Source organism: Hemibagrus wyckioides, linkage group LG25 (genome assembly GCF_019097595.1).
Source record: "Hemibagrus wyckioides isolate EC202008001 linkage group LG25, SWU_Hwy_1.0, whole genome shotgun sequence".
NCBI classification, from domain to species: Eukaryota; Metazoa; Chordata; class Actinopteri; order Siluriformes; family Bagridae; genus Hemibagrus; species Hemibagrus wyckioides.
In genome coordinates this window covers 7359674-7384027 of record NC_080734.1, presented here as the reverse complement: position 1 = coordinate 7384027, position 24354 = coordinate 7359674, and the positions used below count along the sequence as shown (strand labels likewise).

Sequence of the window (24354 nt, the reverse complement as noted above, 5' to 3'; positions counted from 1 at the left end):
AGTCATAGTGATGAGTGTGTGTGTGTGTGTGTGAGTGAGTCTGTGTGTTTGTAAGCCTTACGCCTTGCACTTCTGGGAGCTCAGCTTTCAGAATGTGTCACATTCCTAGCAGTGGAGGATGCTACGACGGTAGATTTGCATAGAGAACAAAGGACGAGGTGATAACGCACCGAGTGTGACACCCCCCCGGCAGCGCCCACGCCCCCTCTGAGAACCTGTCACCCACTGTGTGACACCTGGCACGGTGCCCACATTAGCATGGCTGTGATCTGCAGCTCCCGGGCGCCCACAGGGCCTCACCTCGCATTGCTGATGTCTTGTTTCAGATGATGGCGGCTAATCAAGAGGCCAGACTGCCATGCAAATCACACATACACACACACACACAAACATGTATGCATGCATTGTGGTGTGGGTCATGCTGCCACTTCTTTGGAAAAAGCTGATTTTGCTGCAGATACACACCAGGGCGTCTTGAGAAAGAGAGACCTCACTGTGACTACGTTGCTATCTCCCTTGATATTCTCAATATCTGTAATCACAGCCTTTCCACTACATAATGTAATTTTTTTTTTTACGAGTGCACAGTTTAAAGTCAGGCCTGAATCAGTGTGCTCATAAAATACCACAATGCACTGCACAGTATTTATGTATCTGTAACTTATTTCCTGTACAGCACACAGGGCATGCCACAGGGCATTATGGGTATCTTGTGGTAGCTTGGGTCTATCATTTGGATGCTAGTCCTTTGGGATTACCAGGAAGCACACTGCATATTATCTACTATAATACAATTTCAGACTTGACTACAATGTACTAGAACATAGAGTCAAATAGTGTTGAGGGTGTGTAGCAGAGTATATTAGCAGTCAAGCCTCTGTCTTAATGTCCAGAAAGTTGTGAGGTCAGATCCTAGGACTGCTAAAGAGCCACTATTGAGCAACAGAATTAAAGAATATTACAATGGACAAGAAACGTTACTGTTGCACTGTAACAATAACCACAGGGCCAAATTTGAAGCATGACCATGTTTACTTTGAGATGTCAATGTTAACCAGTTGTATCATCCATTACCAAACTTCATTTTTTTTTTTTTTTCGGAATAATGAGCTGCCTCCAGGCCGTTCATTATAATTGCATTTCAAGTAAACAGGTTTCAGTGCATGGAAACACCTCAAAATTCTTGTCTATTGTAATTGCACGTATGGTACAAATGCTGTGGATCAGGGCTGTCTGGTATAAAAGGGCTAGCAGGGCTGCCCAAAACAAACAAACAAACATAAAAATAAGGCCTCAAAATCATCTTACTGAAGAATCATCTTATTTTTTTGTGACCATGTAGACATTCAACTAGATTTTTCAGATTCTCTTTACAGTAAATGATGAATCGCATAATAAAGGAGAATATCTATTAATCTGCTACAGCACCTCATGTCAGATGTTTTACTTTCCTAAATGTTCATGTTAACTACCACACTAGAAATCTAACTAATATGAACATAAACACTAGTACTCTGTATAAATAAAATGCTCATATATAGGCCAACATTGCTTTACATCTCATAATAAAACCTCCAAACCGGACAAACACCTCCTGCACTCATCCAATCAGCATTAGATACACCAACAACACCTTAGACACACACAACACTCTGTTAGGATATATAGAGGTTTGCATGTCTATCCATTGGTGTGCCTCTGCATGCCAGGCTTTCCCATAAACCCTTGCTCTGCATTGTGACACACATACGCAAACACACTTCGACGCAGAAGTACAAACCAGCCTTAACATGTCATCAGCAGTGATTAAGAAGCTGCAAGTGAAATACAGTCTCTTACATTCTTAGTAACTTTTGTGTTACTGACTGACACCAACGAGCGAACCATGGCCTGAGTGACGTTAAGAGTTTTTACCTTGCTTGCTATTCAAAAAAAAAATGATGGAGGAGAACCACTTAAATTTGAAGTAGTGTGTGTGTATGTGTGTGTTTGTGTGTACCTAACAGTTTTATGCCTACAGTAAGACCCAAGGCTCTCCCATTCAATATCATGACCAGCCTTCACTGCTTTAAATGGTTATTAGGTTCAAAAGTATTCCTTTAACCCTGAACTGCCAAGTTGTATGCTTAGACTAGATTCTAGTGTGTCTGATTTGGTGCTCTTTGAGCCAGTGTTTCTTCTCCTTAAGTGGATGAGGCAACTTTATTAGAAAAAGCAGCTAATCTGAAGTGGAACAGTTGAGGGGAGCGTGTGTGTGGAGCAGTTAAGCCATTGTGAATGGTGCACACACACATATCAGAAGCAGACCGGTTGTGGCTCCACCTGCAGGATGACTGAAGAGAGATGTGGCTGCTGTACACACACACACACACACACACACACATACATTCACATACACAAATAGACTTAAGAAAGAAGACTGGACATAAATGCTTCCCTCACCTCATACACTCACTCCAACTTGAATTTTGGCTAGATGCCCGCTTTCCAGCAGGTGGTATGTGTGTGTGTATGTGTGTGTGAGTGTGTTAGGGGGAGAGGAGGTGTAAGATCAATGATCCTCTATAAGCTACACATTTTGCTCTCCCACCACAGGTTAAGATGCACAAGCAGTTAATTGAAAACACATACTGGGTCTGAGTGGTGTGCCATCATCAGATAGACATGAGGGGAACAAGAGGGGGATCCTGTGCCAGAAGCAGGAGCAGACAGTGAAAAATAAGTGGAAAGACAACTCTGTCAATAAGAACTATGACTCCTGGCCTGGCCACAGCAATACAGAGTGCGCTAGCTAAGCTTTTCATGGCATCGCAGCAAGCCTGAATCATGGTTCGGGCACAAGCCCCAGTATGTGTCGCTACGCTAAGACCCGGCTGGCATGAGCCTCCGATGTCGAAGGGCTCAAGGGGTTTGATGAATGACACTCGAGCTTGCGGTTGAAGGAAGACGCAGACCGCCGTGCAGGGAAGAAAGAGAAAAAAAGCAAGTGAGAGGAACGAGATCAAAGGGAACGTGAGCTGGGCGCTATGCATCTCGTCAATCTTCTCCTGGATGGGCACCATCTCCCACCCACACATCCACAGGCTTTACGCTTTCACACACACGCTAACTGCTCCAACATAAGACTGAGAGAATCAGCTCACAGATCAGCACGAGCGCAGGTAGCTCTGACCGTCGGGAATGATACTCCATCATGTTCATCATAACTGTGGGAGGTGCATATTGATCTCTTCAGTTTTGCAGGAGGAAGCCCGGAATCCATAAGTGCACAAAACAAGCAGGCCATGTCTTGTTTGTGTGTGTGTGTGTGGACGTCTGCATGTGTGTGTGAGCAAAATGGCACAAAGAACAGTCCCGTATGGGAAATAATTGCCCCGCCATTTTTTAGGATAACGTACCCCATAATGGTCCCCAGCTGAGTGCAGGCATCTAGACCCATTTAAAGGCCACTGTAAAACTCAGCAGACCTTCAGAGTGCCTTCCAAAGCAATCAGGCTGCTATAATCAGTGTGTGCGTGCATGTGTGTGTGTGTGCATGTGCTATAAAACGGCTCCTCAGATGCCGCCTGGCCCTTATGATGGCAGAAGCCGCCACACATGCCAGCCACCTTACTGCCATGCCTGCTGGCACCGAGCCCCAGAGCTGACCATATTACAGAGCTGTGTACGAGTTTGTGTGTTTTGTGCATGTGCATGTTTAAAACAGCCTTTAGTAAATGAGTAGGTTCTGCCTTCGTTCACACAATCAGCTACAGGTTATAGTATACATACATTTGAAAGGGAAGAGAGGTCAGAAGAGAAGAGAAGAGAAGAGAAGAGAAGAGAAGAGAAGAGAAGAGAAGAGAAGAGAAGAGAAGAGAAGAGAAGAGAAGAGAAGAGAAGAGAAGGTCAAATGATAACAAGACGAATGATAAGAAATAAAAAGATAAAACCGGAGAAGAGAATACCTCACTATGCTAACAATCTTTGATACAGATCAGATTGTGATACTCTTAAACTAAACTAACACAATGCAATCAATTACTTCAAAATGAACAAATAAATCATGCTAAATCCTAACAGTCAGGTTTGAACAAAAATGACCATGTCAGCCATAACCCCCCCCCCCCCCCCATCCTGTCCGTACCCTTCTCCTGGCTGCAGCCATGGGGGAAATAAACAAGAGGAGATTCGTTTTTCCCTTGGCTGTTATCACGCCGATGCATTTCAATCCCTGGCTCAGTTCCCTACATAGCTTATGGTTAAGGAGGCTCTTTCATCTCGGCAGTGCCTGTAGCGCCAGGGCCATGGCTAACTCAGTGAGCACGTCGGGACAAGCCTGTGCTGGCAAGAACAAAATCAGATAAGATCAGGGCCTTATTTCATTTCACAGGGGCTCCCACAGAGACAAAGAAGGGTACTTATGGTACCACGGTGTCCATAACTTCTCCGAGTTAAATCTATGTACTGTAATGACATGAGATCTTATTAGCATGACACAGCAAAGCCTTTTTTTCCATAAAGAAAAAAAAGGCTGTGTTTCAGTGCATATAAGAGCATCAGAGGACGAGAGTGGAACAGACCAGGACTTCGCCGTAGGCAAAGTTAAACCGGTTTCAATTTACCGAGCGATGTCATACAGAGGCGAAGCCAGGTGAAATTGCCAACGATCAACTCTCCAGCCGTGAGAGAGTACAGCGTACATGCGCGATTCTCAAGGAGAGGTCTGGCTTGTGTTTTGCTGCACAGTGAAAATAGTATCCACAGCAAAGCGGCGGCATATGGCCCAGTCATGGTCAGCATGCGGCATTTATCACATCAAGACAGATCAAAATCAGCGCCAGGGAAAAAGACAGACAGCTTGAGTGAGGGAGGGGAAAAATAAGACACCCGTAAAAAAGCGTATGAGAACTTCAGTGTTTAAAAGCGGTCACATTTTTATAATGCCACCCAGAACGCAACGACAATAACGGTGGCAAGCAAAGCCGCTGTAACTGAGCTTACGTTCTGGCTGGTAATGCTCAAGCCGACACCGCACTTTACCACTGAATTAAGCTCAGGCAATGAGATCTCGCCGTCGACGTGAGATGTTGTAATGTCTGCGGAGAAAAACTGTTTGTTTTAAACAGCCGCAGCTTCAGATCTCGCTTACTTCTCCAGCTAAGCAAGTCCTCGGCTTGTGAGCCTCAGTGCTGATCGACAGAGGGCTAAGCCTTTAGGGGCCTAAGAAAAAAAAAATGAGGAAGGAGTGTTTTCACAAGGAGATCAGTGTGTGTGTGTGTGTGCATCTCTTTGAACGTACAGCACCCTACACTTTCACCTTAATACCTACCCGAGGGGACGCAAGAGAGCGCGACGGACAGAAAAATGTGAAAAATGTGTGAGGGTGTGTAAACACACATTTATAATACGCTATGAAAAACAGGAAAACATTGTGATGTGCTCCATCTTAATGGAACATGACCCACATAATCTAGAGGTCTTCTCATAATCAAGGAGCAGGAGAAGAAAAATAATGCGTAAATGCAGAAAATCACAGGGGCTTAAACATGCTCCAGAAGCAGAGGGTCGCATCTGGGCGTCAGCAATGCGGTTAGCTCGCAGAGACACGATGAGAACGAGCTGTTGCTGACAGATCCAATGGGACATGATTCCTCACAAGCTGAAAACTATAACCAGAGCAATGATGTTTTTAATAATTATAATAAAAACTTAGTCTCTGTTTTCCAAACTTGTGCCACAGCCAGGCAGCTTCTCACAAAATGTGAGAGAACATTAGGCAAGTCCAGAGAGAGAGAGAGAAAGAGAGAGGGCTGAAAAGCGAGAGGGACCAAAAGGAAAACATCTGGCGAACACCGTCAGCACATGCTGAAATTTAGCGGCGGCGCTTGCAGCCTAAATTAGTGGCGAGTTTTATTCCCTGCTGTGGTAGGAAAAATATCAAATCGGTTGCCATATGACTACCATAAAGCGGTATGTGGAGCGTTTGATGCCTTCATGTGGGAGACTTTAACTCCTTACAGGGCGGCGAGTGGAAAGCACATGGCGTGTCGCTCTTTTCTGCCGCACTTTAACCGATCCAGCATGGAGCAGGGTCGAAAACCAATCAGCCTTCATTGGGGTGGTCTGGGCCTGCCCCAAAAAGCCACGCCTCCAATCCCAATCCCATGAGTCTTCGAGGCAATGCAAAACTCCTGGGGATTTCACAAGCCAGACTTATGTGTTTGCATTGTAGCCCTTTATTTCCCCCCAAACCACGACTCACTACAACAGGAAAGGTGGATGCTCTAGCCAGCAGTGTTTATTCTATAATCTAACAAAAGTCTTCTTACAGGTTCCTAAAGTGTCAAAATAAACCCTAAAAAGCTGTTTACTTCAAACCTAATTATTTATAACCATAACTTGTGAAATACATATTTTGTAGATTGACTTCTTCAGCCCGAAGGTATTTATTTTGAAGCTTTAAAAAAAAATATATATATAAAAATGTGCATAAATTGTCCTTTTAGAGATGAGACAATTTTTTTGTCCACCACAAAACCTTCAAAAAAGAAAAGCCTAACTGGTATGAATTATTTTTCTAGTGATGGATAGTTGAACGAAACTTGAGATTTGTAAGTACAGATTTGGTCGCATGCATCTCATCTTAAGACCTTTTATTGTTTAGTGTAACAGCTGTAGCTTTGAATCGGCATTATAAATTTATGCAATTTATTTGAATTGTTTACTTCACTAACTGCTCTTGTTTCGAGTAAAAAGGTTTGGGTTTTTCGGTTATTTTCTCAGAACAGTGAAACGTTGATATTATTATCTGAGCAAACGCTATTGATATGGTGAGCCCAGATTGGACTGGGTGCTGGAGTATATATATTTTTAACAGAATACACATAATGTTCATATAACAGTCACGCCATGTAATATGCGGTAAAAAAAAATAAATAAACAGTTGAATATCAGAGATTATTTAATAATATAATAATAATATGTATAATTTCTTTAATAAACTCTGAACACATGATATGTGATAGGATATTTAACAGCATGACAATTATCTATGAAATTGCGTTACGCTATACAACTATTGTTATTATGCATGTTATTACATATGGTTAACATGATATAACATGGTTATAACATATCACTTCATAACAAATTACATCGCCTAACTAAAGAGTCATGTTTTGTCTAGTGCAGAATTAGACCAGGTTTATTTTCTTTATTAAATTAATCATACCAGAGATGTTGACACACTTATTAAAGTGTATAACCTCACCAGATTTATAAATAAATAAATAAATAAATAAATAAATCTGTGCAAATCTGATCACAAGCTCATTTTGAATTTCTTCAATATTGGTGATGTAATGATGTTCTTCACTGACAATGCCTGTAATGGTAACCATGAATGGTATAAAAACATTATTGACTTTGCTATAAACCATAATAACGTGTTATGAATGTGTTCATAGGTGGTTATGATGTGTATGGCCTGTATAGAAAGTGTTTTCTATTTTTTCTATTTTCAATTATTCTAGCGTTTTCCCATACTAAATGTAGTGATCTGAAATGGAGAAGTTTGAACCAAATACCGTGATGCGTTATGACATTCTTATGATATCTGTTCATCAAACACCTTTATAGTCAGTACTGTACAGAGGCTATGGAGAGTCACAGATATAGTTTACTCATCCTGTGTACTCTGAGTGACAGTGTGAGAAAATGGCTTTCATATCCGCTAACGATCTCTTGCCACTAACTAACTGCCACACACACCTTGCCTCTTCGCACAAATAGACACACACACGCGCGCACACACACAAAATGCCACTGTAACCTCTAATCACAACCCTGAAGGCTGGACATCAAATGCAGCTGAGTCGAAACCAGATGATCAGAGGTAATTAACGCAGTTTCATATGCAAATTTAATTAATGCAGAACTACAAAGTCATTATGCAAATGGAGTTTTCCTTGAGCCCCTGCGCAAATATTCATCGCTCGGAACAGGGATCAGTCTCGCCATCTTTCGAAAATCTCTCCTCTCTCTCTCTCTCTCTCTCTCTCTCTCTATCTCTCTCCTCTCGCAGACACACAAACACACCCACAAATGCACACACACACACACACACACACACACACACACGCAAACACACACACATGCACACTCACACCTCTCTCTTCAGGGACGACATATAAATGCGAGAGAAGTTCTTTCAAACTTGAGATGGTGGGGTTTTTTTTGTATTTTTGGCACAGCACCAGGCTCTCGCTATCAGAGCAGGCAGCTGAGAGACTGGCTGAGATGATTTGGCACTGAAGCGAGACAATGAGACTGTTAGACCGGGACCGTATGAATATGCATGACACTGATTACTTTCCATGATTAAAGACTACTCTAATATTTAAATGAGAGCACGCTCGGTGATTAGACGAACACTGCAAAGGGCCAGCGTGCGAGGACGTGTGCTTGCTTAGGCAGATTAAAAAAAGAAAAAAACGATTTACCATGCAGCCTGCAATAAACGCGAGGTGTAGGTGTCGTCGTCTATGCGGTTTTGCAAATGAGGAGAAAATTGATGGCATTTGTATTTCACAAAAGAACAGGTAGCGTCTTAAATAAGAAACATGCCATAATCAAGCCTGGTGGTTTACGGTTATACCGTGACAATCCCGTCTTGTTTACAATCCCACATATCTTACACACTCAGATACATGTTGTATAGGAAACACAGAGCACCATCTGCAGCCGTGAAACAAAAGAACTCTTGGAGACCTCTTGATCAGGGTTTGGGCCTCGTGAGGCGAACGTTTAGACAAGGAAAACCTCAAAGGTTTGACGAACCGTTCTCTCTCACCAATGATTACGCTCACATCTGGAAGCTGTGTCATGCGCCACGGTAAGAGTGCTGCACTGATTCCACTGAAATTTGTCATTTCAAAGAGTCTTTCACTTGGGCACCTAAGAAATGTGTCGAAACGTTCAGGAAAATATTCCTGCCATTCGCCAAATATCTGCTCTAACCTTGAATATGAATTTGGGCAAATGACTTCTTGATTTATGACCGAGACGCAGAACAATCTACAGTCTCAAACACTTATCTAATAAGTAAATATCAATATGAAAAAAAATCAAATCAATAAATCAAATATCAAATATCAGCAAATATATTCGGACCTCTTCCGTATATAATCCATCTATTTAAATATTAATCTCACTAACTAAATGTGTACAGTAACATTTTAGCTATTTATGAGAGCTTCTTTTTAAACTTCCTGAACTTTCTCCTTACAAAACACATTATTTTCAAATTAATACCATTTATAGTTGTTTTTCAGTTATCGAGGTTTAGATTAAAGCCTTTGAATGCAAGCCAAATACGGATAATAACAAAAAAGGACTCAGTTATACAGTAAATATAACAAGTTGTCGTAGCTTCCAGCACTGTAACATAAGAAAACAAACAGGCAAAAAAATAACCACTGAATTCCTGACAATGCTTCACAAACCCCACTTTCAGAGCCACTAGTTTAGATTACAGATCTTGCGGAGTACAAGAACAACTCTAAGCATTGTGTATGTGTACTTCCAAAACAACACATGATCAGAGATCAGAGCGTATTGCTATATTTAAAGATTATAAAGCTGCCAGTAATGTGGAGCTGTTTCAGTGCAACGCCGTATAATACACTATAATACAATTCAACGTGATTCAGTATTCTACAAATAGCCTGTATGTACAGAAGACAGTGAGTAATATTGGCATTAGAGAATGTTCCTAAAAAAGAGGACATTAGTAATAAAAAAAGAGATTACTTTGTCATTGTTTTTGGTTCACTGCTGTTTTGGAAATACTGAGAGAAAAGACACAAGACTCAAGGGGTGGAGAGAAAGGTTTGTTATGTGAATGATGTTTTGCATGAAATGAAAGCGATTTACTTAAGTTAGAAAAGACTGAGGAATGAAATGAAAAACAAATTGACTTCATTTCATTGTGCTTTTTGATTTTTGGTGGAAATTTGAGTGATTTTTAAAAAAAATAAAATGTCAAAATGTCAAAATTTGGTTTTCCAAACGAAAAAAAAAAAAAACTAGATAACGGATAATTAAGTATTATTGTGACAATTACATAAAATGTTATTTAACATTCTGGAAATGTGAGGTGAAAGATGAGTTGAGGAAAAACTTCATAGAGCACTAATTTTCCAATTTGTTTATTTTTTTTGTTTATTTTTTATCTACCGCTATAATGATAGAGGAAAACAACAAGACGCATGTGATGCAAAATTAAAGGGATGGTCAGAATAAAAATTGTGAATGAAATGTTGGGGGAATTCATTTATTTGAATGGGGGAAAGAAAAAAATAATAATTTCACAAAATGTTCACCTATTTTGCTTTGTATCTGTGTGAAGATTAACCGGAAAACGAAAGGAACTATGCTACATTTCCTGTTTGTTTTAAAATGAGTAATGATTTAGCTAATGATTTTTCTGACATTGACTGTTGCTCACGCTTCCTCACGCCTTGCCAAGATTAGCACCGACACTTTTCAGGATCACCTAATTTTTTTGCTTAAGAATGCTAAATTAAAACCATAAGCTGTTTGTCGTCTGGTATTACTGCAACTTGAGATTTTTTGGAAGTAAGTTTCTAATATAACAAAGGCAGCTCATATGACATCTCGGTATAGATTCATTGGCGCTGATCCTTTAAGCTGGAGGTCAGGGATAACTTCCTCATGCTTGAGCCTGCCATGCTGTCAAACTGCCCCGGCGGGAGCGTGATGTTGGGGGAGAAGATGAGTTCAAATGACGGCCAAGGCTGCAATCGAGTTTAAACGTCTGCCAATGTGCCAGGATCGAGCCTGTGGGACTGCAGTGGACAGAGGGACATATCTCTACACACTCTGTCCCTTCCTCAGCAGGAAAGGTTACGGACATAAATGAAGGCCACTATCCCTTTTACAGTTTTCTGTTGCCAATCATTTTGTGCCTACGGCGACGTCCTGTCAGTAGATAGACGTGAATAATTTGACATAGCATGATTAGATGTTCTCAGTCGTTGTTGGATGTGAATGGTTAATGTTGTGTACTCATCAAACTCTAACCTTGAGCAATCAGTATATATTCCTTCTGACCAAAGATACACGTAAAGCTTTACTGTCTTCAGTTTGATTAGCAAACTTTTCATGCTGTGGCAAGCTACAGTTTCACCCTGGAGCTCCTCTCTACCCTGCATGTCTGCAGATAACCTTCATTTCCCTTGATGTTTCTAAGCGAGGAATATAATACAGCATGTTTTGTGCCCTTACTGGAAAATAATCAACAACTGGTTCAGTAACTCATGTTAATACAACAGCACATGCCACAGTTTTTTCTCTCGTGCACCACAGTAATTACAATCACATGACCTTAGAACAACTACAGTTACTTTTTAATCCATTTATAGGTGCATATAGTTAATGTTGTGGCATGTCTACAAGACAAGTTAGTTCCTGTTATCGCTTATGTTATAGTATCTGCTATATAACTGTCAGTCCATCATTAGCAAATAAAAAAAAACAGCTTGTTACCAGGAAACCAAAAAGATTTATAAATAATGAATATTGCATAACACTGGCACTGGAGACTCCTTTCCTAAATATTTCATGAATATCTATTTAAGAAAACGTCACCAAATCAGCAATTATGCTCTTTTCCTGTAATTTAAATTATTTTGGACTATATAGCACTCACCTGTAACTCACCTGTGTGTCAATATATCATTTTTATTCTGTAATAATTACACATTCTGAGCATGTAAACATATTACATTCTCTCCTTTTTAATTCTATTCATTTCATTTGTTTTTAATTTAGCACTTAAATTTATCTATATGTACAACCTAAGGGGAGTGGCCAGATTTTTTTTTCACTGCGTGTTGTATACTGTATAATGTACATGTACGTGATAAAAAAAATGAATCTTGTTATCGTTTTATTATTAGCCACAGATTATTGTGGCGTGTCTGCAGTACAAGTCCCTGTGTTTTTGCTGTGACTTTACTCTAGAAAGTATTAGAACGAGAGCATAAATATCACATAAACCTCACGATTTGTCTTGAACTATTATAAGAGCTGCTGTTGAACTGTCCTTTGGTGGTGGAGGAACTGTGAGTATGTGCAACTGTCTATGACTAAGATAAATAACGGTATATAAAGCTGCATTGGTGCCCACTATGACATGATATGATATTATGATCATAATATATCATGTCACTTTATGATATTTTTTAAGTTTTATGAGTATCATCAGCACTTTTTACAACTTCAGGATGCTAGACTTTAGACACCACCTACCTGCTTCAAACAAATCACAAAAATCCTCCTCACTTTCATTATATTATTCCTGTGAGATCACTAAGTTTGTCCGTATCAATATTTTAATTTCATTCATGTTTGGAAAATTTATGGTCTTAACATGAATACATATAAGACACGACATATTTCTGACATAAGACAACTATCCCGCCGTATTTATTCTGCTGTTACTCTTTTAGATTAGATTCCATGCATTCTTTCTTCCTTCCTTCCTTCCTTCCATTCTCGGATGTTAAAACTTAGAAAATAAGATAAATCTGCTGATTTGAAGCTGAAGCCTTTTTGTAACCTTTTTACATAGCATGTTCTCCATATCGATCTGTAATAAAAGATGTGTGAATAAAAGATGTGAGAAGACGTTGTGCTTACGTAATCATTCAAATCACCTGGCGTTGAAAGTTTCAAAATATAAAGAAACCTTTTTCCATCTGTTAGACATTTGGTTTATGTTTTATCTTTGCTGCTACCATTTATATAGCTGTCCTCTGTTTTTGGTGTGACTCCGTGCCGTCCTCCTGTCGGTAGTTTTAAGACGAGCGTCGTCGCAGAAGTCCCTCTCTGAGATTAAAACATTTCTGACACTGCCAGAACTTTTTGCCGTTGGCCGTCATTGATCATGACAGCACTGAATCGGCGCTAAATTACATTATGTGTTGTAATCTGATCTCAACTCGTGACCGAAGAATTATTTTAAGATGTGTGTGTGTGTGTGTGTGTTTTGTATAGTGTAAAGACAGCTTTAATGCAGTACAGATTTCTGCTAAATATGATCGAGAGGAATGCATTAAAGGTGTGAAAACAGTGTGGTGAGTGTGTGTCTAGTGTGTGTTTGTCTGGTGTGTGTGTATGTGTGTGTGTGTGTGTGTGTGTGTGTTTATGCAAGTTTTAAACTATTTCTGAGGACTAAATGTCCCTTGATCTTGTTGGACCGGCATTTAATCCACCCATAAGCAATGATTTTTATCTAACAACATGCAAAAAAAGTGAAAAATATTCATTTTTCAGGACTGAGGTTGTGTTTACCCTTATGACTTGGGCTAGAGCTAGGTGTCGATTAGCTACGTCAATGGAAATCCCCCTCAAATACAGTCGATTGAGAGCAGTACTGAGACCTGGGTGTGTAGTGTACAGTATGTTAGCTGCTGCTGTTGATCATGTCTAACTCTAAAAACTCTAAATTTTCTCCCTTAATATTAACAACAATAATAATAATCATAAAAATACCTTCCTATACATTAGAGCCATTGTATTTTAATGAGCTTCCCTAACCTTTATTCTCCTAATATATTAAATCCCCCCCTAACATGTAGGGTAAGGTTCAGAGTTTTTTTGGAAAGAAAATTGGTTTCAGCTGGCAAAGTGCTTGGGGCTGCAAAGGGATGTTTTATTACAAATGAGAAAGAAAGAAAGAAAGAAAGAAAGAAAGAAAGAAAGAAAGACAGACAGAGAGACAGACAGACAGACAGAAAAAAAAGAAAGAGTGCATGCATTCTTGTTTGTCTTGCATACTTCCTTGATACCATCTTCTGCCAACTAAGTTTCTTTCCAAAACTGAAGAGTGCGAGAACAGTTCGAACACCTGAAAATGTTTTTGATCCTATCTAAATACGGAGGATACGTCAAGCGGTGACTTGCTAATGAGACCTAATTGAAACAACAACCCAACATTGGCAGCGACTTCTGTAGCAAAGTGTACGCTTTCATTTCCTTTAACAAAACCACTTATTAAAACCTGATACGAAAAAAGGGCCGATCTCTTAAAAACAAAAAATAAAGGCATTCAAAAAAGGGATTCAGACGAGCACGAATGATGTGGTTGGACTTCGTTCAATTTCGTCCAAACAAAGTTGAAAGGAATGACACAAACGTTAACCCCAACGTTAACCTTAATAACTTTTCATATAAATCTTTGTCCAATTTCTAAACATGAGGTCATGTTGGAGATAAAATTAGGTGCTAGATAAGTAATAAACTTGTTGATTATCTGCTCATTTACCCCAAGCAGCGCCAAATACAGACGTCTGATTGAGCTGATTAGATAACTTAGCTAGCTAGCAATGCATAAGCGTGAAGTAAACAGTAAGTTGCAAGATGATTTTTGAAACTTGTCTCATCCTCCTACCCTCTTGCCCAATTTTTTGTCTTCGCATGTTTGTTCTAAGGTTGCTTTCACACGAGAAGAACTCTTTGACATGGGATGCTAAAATTAGCAGCTTTAAATCATACGGAATGTGACCTCTTTTATAAAAAAGTGATCCCATTGACATGTTTTTTTGGTCACAGCAGGCGTTCCAAAGTCAAAAAAAATGTCAACTTTCAAAAAAATGTCCAAAAAAAAAAAAAAGCCTGTGTGACGTCAAGAGATTTTTTTACCTTCTGACCAAACAGGTCGTGTTGAGAGTTGAGAGACGAGCAAGAAAAACAATCAAGAGGACAGCGTCAGAACATCTAAGACATGTTCAATTGAAAATGTTTCACTTCCAGTATTCCACTGTTGCAATTTTAACTGTCTGTTTTTTGGGGGCTGGTTCATGACGTGACGTTCTCCTTTAACTGTAGCTGCAGTCATTCACACAAGCACTTATTTAGATTTCCTTCTTTCACAGCTACTTTTATTCAAAGCCACATTCAGCCCGGGATTCAAACTAACAATCAGTTTTCCAGCGACAAGCCGAGGCTCTTCTCATGATTTTCTGCTTCCAAAACCAAACAACATCCTCACCACAAAGAAACCAGTCATTATTTCAGCTTTATTACTTGTAATAATAAATCTAATCTACATAGCAAGTTAGTTGGGATACTTAGTTAGTTAGTTAGTTAGTCAGTTAGTTAGTTAGGGAGTGGATACTAGCTAGAGCTGATTAAAGCGTTGTTCTAGTTACAGTGTGCACTTTGGGAAGTGTTAAAGCACCCTTACAGCAAGGATGGCAAGAGCATTCTTTCTAGAAATAAAATCTTGCTGTTCAGTCGGAGTTTGTTTGAGAGAGATAAAAAGAAAAAGAAAGAAAGGGAAAAAATTCTGATGAACTGAACTGACAGATGACATGTAATCATGTAGTAATCCCCCCTGCCACCAAAGCTAAAGGGAAAAAACGGTTATATTTTTTTGTGGGATTAGGATCAGGCTTTTTATGTGTGAAATTTCAAATGCCGCCTGGTCTGGTCTGTTCTCTACTAAGCTCCGCCTCTCCACACATCTACACCTGGATGTATGTGTGAACATATATTTTTTCCAGCCCATATCAATCACTTCTCTACAAGCCCTCCCTCCAAACCCTCCCCTCCCCTCTCCTCCCCTCCCACCTCGTACCTGTCGGTACACTCTCTTGCTTGGGGCAGATTCCTCTTGCGGGCGTTAGACGCTTTTCTTCCTCCTCTTCCTCGCCCGGTGTAACTTGGATGCCGATCTCCACGGGGCAGGGTCTCCTGGCGAGTTCTACTCGCAGAGCACGCGGTGATGATGACGTGGCACCGCCTTCGCCTGGTTTCTCGTAGCAGGCTCCGGCCCCGCGGCACAGCCTCCGCTTGTGCTCGATGAAGGCCAAGATGTCTCCCAGAGGGAAGTTGGTCTGACACTGGCCACAGGTCAGCAGGTCTCTCTCTCCAGCGTTGCCCATTGGACTGGGTGGACACACCCCTGGTGAACGAGGCTCAACCCCCATTTCATGGTTGGCCTCGGCTGTTGGAGGGGAAAGAGAGAGGACGAGACGGAGTTGAATTAAAGCATAACATTTTCAGCTTGTTATTAAAGCAAGTTTATGGAAAGCTTTGGTGAAATCTTGCATACATACATACACAAACTTTTACTTGTTTCAAAGCCTCTTACATAAACAATTTACTGAAATCAATTTATTAAAAATTACAGGATAAGGTTTCAAATTTAGGTTTAAAAGTAAGACTATATGTTCATTCAAATCACTTTCAGTTTTCTAATGCAATTCCGCCTACTTTGTGTGATTCCAGTTACCCAAGATGCCTACCTCCATAATGGTAAGCATTTTCTTATTGTTTATATCTTACACTAGGTCACACTGTGTCCTAAACTTCACCACTGTAGAGCTGAATGTAGTTATACGCGGCTGTAAACAGAAAAGGTTTTAGTTGGCATAGAGTTTTATTAGTGATGAGCTACAGTATCTTCAAAACTGAAGTAAGACAAAAACTAAGAGTGAGACAAAAACGTCAGAAGACTGAGAACTGAATATATTCAGACAAGCAGAAAGTTGCTGAAAAGAAAGTCATTCCACTGAAATTTTGGATTGTGGCTATTCTTCTTTCCCCCCGATATTTGATTTCAGATCATCTTATTTCTTTAATTCTACTAAAACTCTGGAAAGAACAATGTTCTTAAAATGAGCCTGATGCTAACTAATGCCATGTTCTCAGCTTGGAGCATAAACTTTGCCTCAAAGTGACCGCAGCTTGTGATCCTGATAGTGTACGCTTGCTATAGCGCACAAGTAGTGTCTTGCAGTTGCAGAATACCTTTCTCTTTCTTCACACCGCAAAAAGCAGAACACCTGTGAACTACAAACTGAGATCAGACAAGGTGTCTGCGTGTGTGTGTGTGTGTCACAGCCGTGCAATAGCACAATCCTGCAGTGCTATCTCTATTTCCGGTCTACTTCTCTGCACGCTGGACCGGATGCTGGAGACGTGCACATGCACTGTACAGGTAGAAGCTGAGGAGCGCTTGCTGAAGCCGCAAACAGGGCGCGAGAGCCGCAGGCCGCCTCGCAGGTGCGCTTTGGGAAAGGATTCGGTTAAGGATACTCGATAAACAACCACCTCCTGTGTGAATATTTGTGCTCTGTCACGCTAGTACTTGATCCTTTGCTAACCAGAATACAGCTGTACTGTCTGCCTTGTATTCATAATAACATACATTACATACGTTATATAGGTTTATAAATTGGGTGAATTACAGACAGTTGAGAGAGAGAGAGAGAGAGAGAGAGAGAGCGTGAGAGGGAGGGAGAGAGAGAGTCCTAACGTATACATTAAACAGAAATGTAGGCACAAATTTTTCGAGTATTAATATTTTTCTGTCCATCATACACCAATACTAATACAGCTATGAGATCTTATAACATGTAATAATGCATATATTTAAATATCCTACAACTCTACATCTCGTGTCGATCAACCCCTCCATGTTCTCGCAGGAGAACGTTGCTGCGAGATGGCAGCCTGAACGTTAACAGCGAAGCCATTCTGAAGCCGTGTCGCCGACACACACCTGGCCATCTGTACTCAGCTCTCAGTGTGAGATGAAAGAGGCATCAGCCTGTTTGTTCACACACGGTTGAGTAAGATCGCCGGAGGAGGAACATAAATGTCATGGAGTTGGCAAAGATCCCAACGCCACAGGAATGGCGGACAGGAGTTCGTTCAGTAGCACCCTCGCCCCCGAGAAAAAACGCCCAGCACTGCTACGGGGCACAGCGCAAAAAAATGCAGGTGGGGCTGCAAACCACACACACGCTCCGTATCAAATACTCAAAAAAACAAAATATAGCATACAAAAGAGATAATAATAATAATAATAATAATAATAATAATAATATACTAACATTGTGGTTATTAATAGTTGTAGTTATTATGATTATAAATTATTATTATTATTATTATTATAATTTTTAATAAACAATCATTCATATAAATTAAATGATCAGTTATCAATTATCATCATAAAAGGAAATTCACAAATTTGTTAAATTGATCTAATAACCATAAACATAAATATGTTTTAAGTGACTAGTCATTACTAATGAATGCTTTCCAAAGTGAAACTGCATTCAGTAAAACAAAAGTCCAAACCTAGCGCTTGTGTTGAGTCGAAACCTGTTTGTGTCACAAAAGTATCTCAGACGCAAACACGACATGAGCAAGAATAAATAAATACATAAACGCTCTAACCATCGAACCATCAGCAAACCCCGGCAGCTGCGTTTACAGAGGATGGCATGCTCCCAGTACGGCTGGGTGAAGGGCTGAAGGCCGGGAAGAAAGCTACACCGTACACATTGTTTTAATGCTCTTGAATTACTGCATGCTTCACAAGATGTTTTTGTGCATCACTGTATCATAACTTTACTCAATTATAGTCAGTGTACAGCGACTACACACACACAAACACACACACACACACACACACACACAAAGCAGCAATTTCATACACGTTCCTCAGGGAAAAATTGACAGACAATAAAGTGAATGAATTATATCCAGCTTAAGATAAGGGGTTGGAAGTGAATACGGATTGGGAACGATACTCCTGGGATGACAGGTAGGCACATGGGGGATGTGCACACGATAAATACACTTATCACACATTATTCCTGAAGGCTATAATCAGGGGGAAGGACAAATTCCGAAGAAGTATATTCACACACAGACACACAAAAGAAAATGGGGGGGGGGGGTATAGGGGTTTCACTTTTCACAATTGCACAAAGCTCCTAAAGACTTACAGCACCCCCTATCAGTCACACAACTGACTATGGACTCAACCACACACATATACAGTGCACATGCTTTCCACACCACCATGCTTGATGGCTAACGTAGGCGTGAATATGAAGTCCTGCTTGGCTTCAGTAGCTTAGACAAAACTGATGAAACGAATCTGTGCCAGACCGGGGCATCACAGCTCACGTGTCCATGTGGGTTCGGGAGAGAGGATTCGAGTTTATTACCACCTCATCACACTCGTTAGAAGAAAGAGAAGAAGACAAAAGTAATCATGCTGGTCACTCTTTTACAGTGTAGAGTCAAAAGGTCATGTGTGTGCATCCGCAAGCCGTGACACCAAATCATTTTGAAACAGCGAGCATGCTGCTGCACTACATGCACAGTAAAGTGAACCACAGGACCGAGATGGACATCCCCCTCCTACACAAGGTTCATGCATTGACTCATGCTTTTCTTTTTTTAAGAAAATGGTCAAATTACACAGAAGAGCACTATCACACACACACACACACACACATTGGTCTCACTATCCTTGTCACTAGCATAATTATTAACGCTACACCTACCCAAACATCCAACCCTCACCTTAACCTTAGTAACAATAATGAAGCCTTTTGGATTTGATTTTGTTAATTTTAAATAAAAGCTGTAGTTAAAAATAAAAATAATAAACAAACAAACAAAAAAAACAAACAGTTTATCGTGTAGGGACCAGCTAAACATGCCAACTGTTACATTCTTATCGTTGTAGGAACATTTGATCCCCAGCAACATAATAAAACATGCACAAACAAACACACACACACACACGTACTAAACTGTATATATCTACATGAATGAGATATTAAAAATAAATATTATATATAATTTGCTAATATGGGCAATAAATATTTTTGTACACGCATGTTTATATATACACATGCATTAAATTGGATAGAAATGAATAAGAAAAAAAAAATCAATATATATATATATATATATATATATATATATACATAATGTGCTAAAATGTGCAGCACATAATACCATTGTACACACACATACACACAAACAAATTAAAGGTCATTAAGTCATTAAGGTGTGTGTATATAGATATATACAGTATGTGCATTCATTGTTTCAGTAAGGATCTCATCCGTCACTTAGACACAGGCAATTTGAATCATTTTAAACATTTAAAGCTGCCTCTTCAGTGAATTCAGGCTCACGATCAGCATATAGCAGCTTGAAATATGTGGCTCCTCCAGTTTCCACACCTTTTTTCAATCAAATGTGACCTATAGATCTCACCACCCTGAGTTAAGTCTACCTGCATTGAGCAACCGTCTCAACCGACACGTCCTGTTCCAAGAGCGTTAGCTTATCCAAACGAGACCGTTCTGGTTTTTCCCCTTGCATTCGATCTTCGGAATAGAGTAATACACTTGGTATGAATTGATCGACACACACACACACCCACAGACTTTTTCCTTGGACAGATACATGCAAGGCCAAACAAACAAACCATTACATATGAGTCATAATCTTATTATTTTCTTTAAACATACACACTAAGACACAAATGCAAACATACACTTGCATGCACACACACACAAGTTACATGCAACAAGTTATTGGCATGCTTTCACTAAGTCCATCACAAACTTTACATTGTGTACGCATGGATCTTGGAAGAAGAAGCCCTAGAGCTAAAGCTCGAAAGTTTAGAGTCTTGAAAAAGACCATCGGCTCAAAGGTCATCCGCTGCTTCCTCTCACTTGCTCACACACACACATATACACATAAACACACACACACACCTCTCTATGACCAAAACATTAAGGGAAAAATGTCTTATATATTTAATATTTAGTATAGACTTGAGTATTTACGTATCGTCGGTATTGTATAGTCCATATTTGCAGAGCTCGATCTCCTTAGAACTCGATCTTCTTACTACTTCTTACTACTACAGTAAAATAATTATATCTCCAGCTGATTTATACATTCACAAAATTCTGTCTGTCACTGTTTTAGAAATCCGCATTCAACACCTCTATTTTTTTTCTGACCATATCTGAAAGGGCTCAATAGGAATTAAGGAATAAATACACCTACAATGGACACACGTTCAACATGTACATCTACAGAATCCACCTAAACCATACACGTCTTTGAACCGGTCATAAAAGCATGGAAAGTGCCCTCGAACTGGAACAGAGCAGTCAGACAGGTTAAAGGTCAGGTCGAACCGTCTAACTCGACGGGCCTAACCGAGACGCTGACGTTAGTGACACACTCACGTCCTCCAACACATCATCTCAAGAATCGTATTATGACACACGGCTTATTTTCGGCACACGCAGAAATCTAGCTACAGCCCTAGGTGGTTAAACGAAGATGTTAAGCTGGTCAATAGGAAACAGGCTGGATAAATTACGCTGATTAAGCTGCTGTCGAACTGCTGACAGGAACTGAATGTTACTTGTTTGGCTGCTTTAACATCAGATAAAAAGGACATTTCAGAATGATGTGAAATGAATAGCGTTCAGGCATATATGAGTGAAAGCTTCGTAAGCTGTAATTGAAGTAAAATTAGATTTCTTATGAGGTGATGTTGATGTTGATGATGTTGATTGCGCTGTAAGGTGATGAGAGACTGTAAAGCTATAGAGGCATGGCTTTACTACAACAATGTGTTCATTTGCTAATTAGAATAAACATAAGTCAAATCATCCTGTTCAATTAAATGCACATTACAGAATGTCTATATAATTTGTGTAGTGTTTATATATATATATATATATATATATATATATATATATATATATAAATATATATATATATATATATATATATATATATATATTTGTACATTTAAAAAATAGCCTAGTATTCAACAAACTGCATGAGCTCCACTGAACCTGTGTAGTCTGTATAGAAAAATATTTGTGTGTGTGTGTGTGTGTGGGTTTGAGACAGACATGGTTTAAGACTTCCTCAGTTCAGTAGTAACTTAGAATTTCTATGCCAAGCTTCTTTATTTTTAAAACGTAAGCACGGCAGTTGTGCTTTATTTGTATAATCGACGCCTTCTGCTTTTTCACCGAAATTTTTTAAAATATTAAGACTACTTTAACAGTTTATTTTAGAGCCTAATGTTCATGCAGATGATCTAGATATTATTTTTATTTATTTATTTATTTTTTTAATACAATTTTTTTTTTAACATTTGGTTTTGTTTGATTTATTTGGCGAAAAAGGTGAATGAAAAAGAAATGGACGTTAAATGAGAATTAAAAAAGCTATCCAGGTAAGCATGAGTAAATACAGTGTAACTCAGAATACCAGAAAATCAGCCAAATGAAGAATATAAACAATGTGCAATACAATGCAGAGTGAAAAATGAAAGTATGCTCTCTGGTAAACACTGATGAAAGTAGTCTCATGTAGTGTTAAACATAATAATAATAATAATAATAATAATAATAATAATAATAATAATAATGCAAATTTGGATGGAATTTGAGGTTTTATTGAAACTAGGGATCTTCTAGTTATGGAGTCCAGTTACGTTTGACCAATTTGTAAATGAAGTTCCCTGGAAACACGTTCAAGGTGAGGAAAACTAAATTCCAGGAACCTTTTTTGAGCACAAATACTCTTAAAGGTCACGAAAAAAGAATTTTTTTTTACTTTAATAGGATGTCTGGAGTTCAGCCAGAGTGAAAGTCCTTTTTTCGCGTCAGATAAGATGGATCAAAAATGATATATTTCAAGGACCAGATCAAGGTATCTGCTTCATCTGAACTAATTGGAATCTCTTTAAAGGGTCAGTGTAATCAGATTGAAGCTGGACTAATAGCTAGTCGGTGTCCATGGGCAGATATCTGTATTTTAAACTTGAGTTATAAAATATGTATCATTTAATCAAACAAAGAATAGCGTCTGAGTTAATGGCACGTGCCCTCGCGTGTGCGTGAGTGTGTGTGTGTGTGTAGGGTTATAGGTGATGCCTGCGCGTGTGTGCAAAATTGTTATTGACAAGCGTGTTATTGTCATTGATTAGGCCTATTGATTAGAATCGTCTGTGTGTGTGTGTGTGTGTGTGTGGGTGGGTGAGTGGGTGGCATTACTCACGCTGCACGCTTTCCCTCTGGCTCACGGACAGGTGCTGCGGGTTGCCCTGCTTGCGGCGGGACATCGCCCGGCATCTCACACACACTCAGCACAGAGGAATAAAATCAGTCCGTGACACACACACACACACACGCAGTCCTCTTCTTCCTCTTCCTCTGCGCAAACTTTTTGTTCGTCTCTTCTGTACGGAGTCCGTAGCTTTCAGGTGAATTTTCAGGACAGGAGAATGCTCCGGTGTGCACGGGTTAAACAGAAGGAGACGACAAGCAGGAAAAGAAATAAAAAATAATAACGCACCTTCTGCGCGACTTAACAGAGACCTCCGTGCGCGAGCTAAAACTGATCACCTAATTTCCTAATATCGAATGCAGCTCCTCTGCTCGCAGCGCGCGCGACACTAGGTTACTTCTCCGACCTAAAAGTTGCCTGTAAATATTCGCTCCTCGGCTCGGAGAGTGTTGTAGTTGTTTTATTATTATTTAAGCTCAGAGTTGCACGCACGTGTCAAAAAAGGCATCTCTCGCGCAAATCCCAATTCGTCCCAAAGTGGTTTTGACAGGTGACTGAAAGCTCACGCTCCATCCTGCCCGGCGTCAGCGCGCGGCAACGGCAACTCACGGCGCACGAGACGGAGCCGCCTCTCAAAAAGCGACCCACAGGCCGAGTCATTAATTACGTCTCGCGTTTTACGTCGGGGCTCTTCGCGAGGGAGGGAGTGAGGGAGGGAGGAAAGGAGGACAGGACCCACCCTGCGCGCGCCTGTACTTGTGTGTGTGTGTGTGTGTGTGTGTGTGTGGTCAGGGGTTGCCTCAGACTGAAAGAATAAAGACTGGAATTCAAGTTCAAGTACGGACGTGACGTTGGGCGCGCGCAGAAACCTAAAGAACAGCGCGCGCTGGGAAGGGAGGGGGGCGACTAGCGACGGCTGTGGAGCGCGAGGTGGTTGAAGCAGAGCGCGCGCAGGAAGACTGCTCTTATAAGTAACATTAGATTAGTTTATAATGTTGCACTGACACTCCGAAATGGACAAACAAATACGCCTAGCGTAAACACTGGAAGTCTTTATGCAATGTGTTTAGTAATATTAAATGTCCAGCAAAAATACACAGGTCAGTTTATGACTGGTTGATTTAGTTTGTAACAAATGGAGCAATTTTTCTTTTACGGCATTCAGATTAACTTTTGCACTTTAATGAACTCCGTACCTCTTTATTAACACTATTCACATTTCATTAATGTGTTTCTTTTATTAACACTGAACACTCTTCCATTGTCTCTCTTTATAAACACTGGGAATAATTTAATAAACACATTATCCCTCCGTCTGTCATTATATACATTCTTAACACTTTAATGAACAAGCTTTAATTTTATTTGCAACATACACAACCTTACACGTAGTAAAATGCTTAACGCTGTCTCTGT

The 24354-nt window shown here is 39.9% G+C and overlaps 1 protein-coding gene across 1 annotated transcript in view; it reads right to left on the bottom strand.

Moving 5' to 3' along the window:
- Positions 1-23714, bottom strand: part of bcl11bb (BCL11 transcription factor B b) — a 30602-nt gene extending 6888 nt beyond the window's left edge. The window contains exons 1-2 of the mRNA XM_058379273.1: positions 22930-23714; positions 15647-16015 (exon numbers count right to left, since the gene is read on the bottom strand). Coding sequence (XP_058235256.1) covers positions 15647-16015; positions 22930-22993 — 433 coding nt within the window. The 5' untranslated portion in view covers positions 22994-23714. The remainder of the gene's footprint in view (positions 1-15646; positions 16016-22929) is intronic.
- Between the last annotated feature and the right edge of the window lie 640 nt (positions 23715-24354).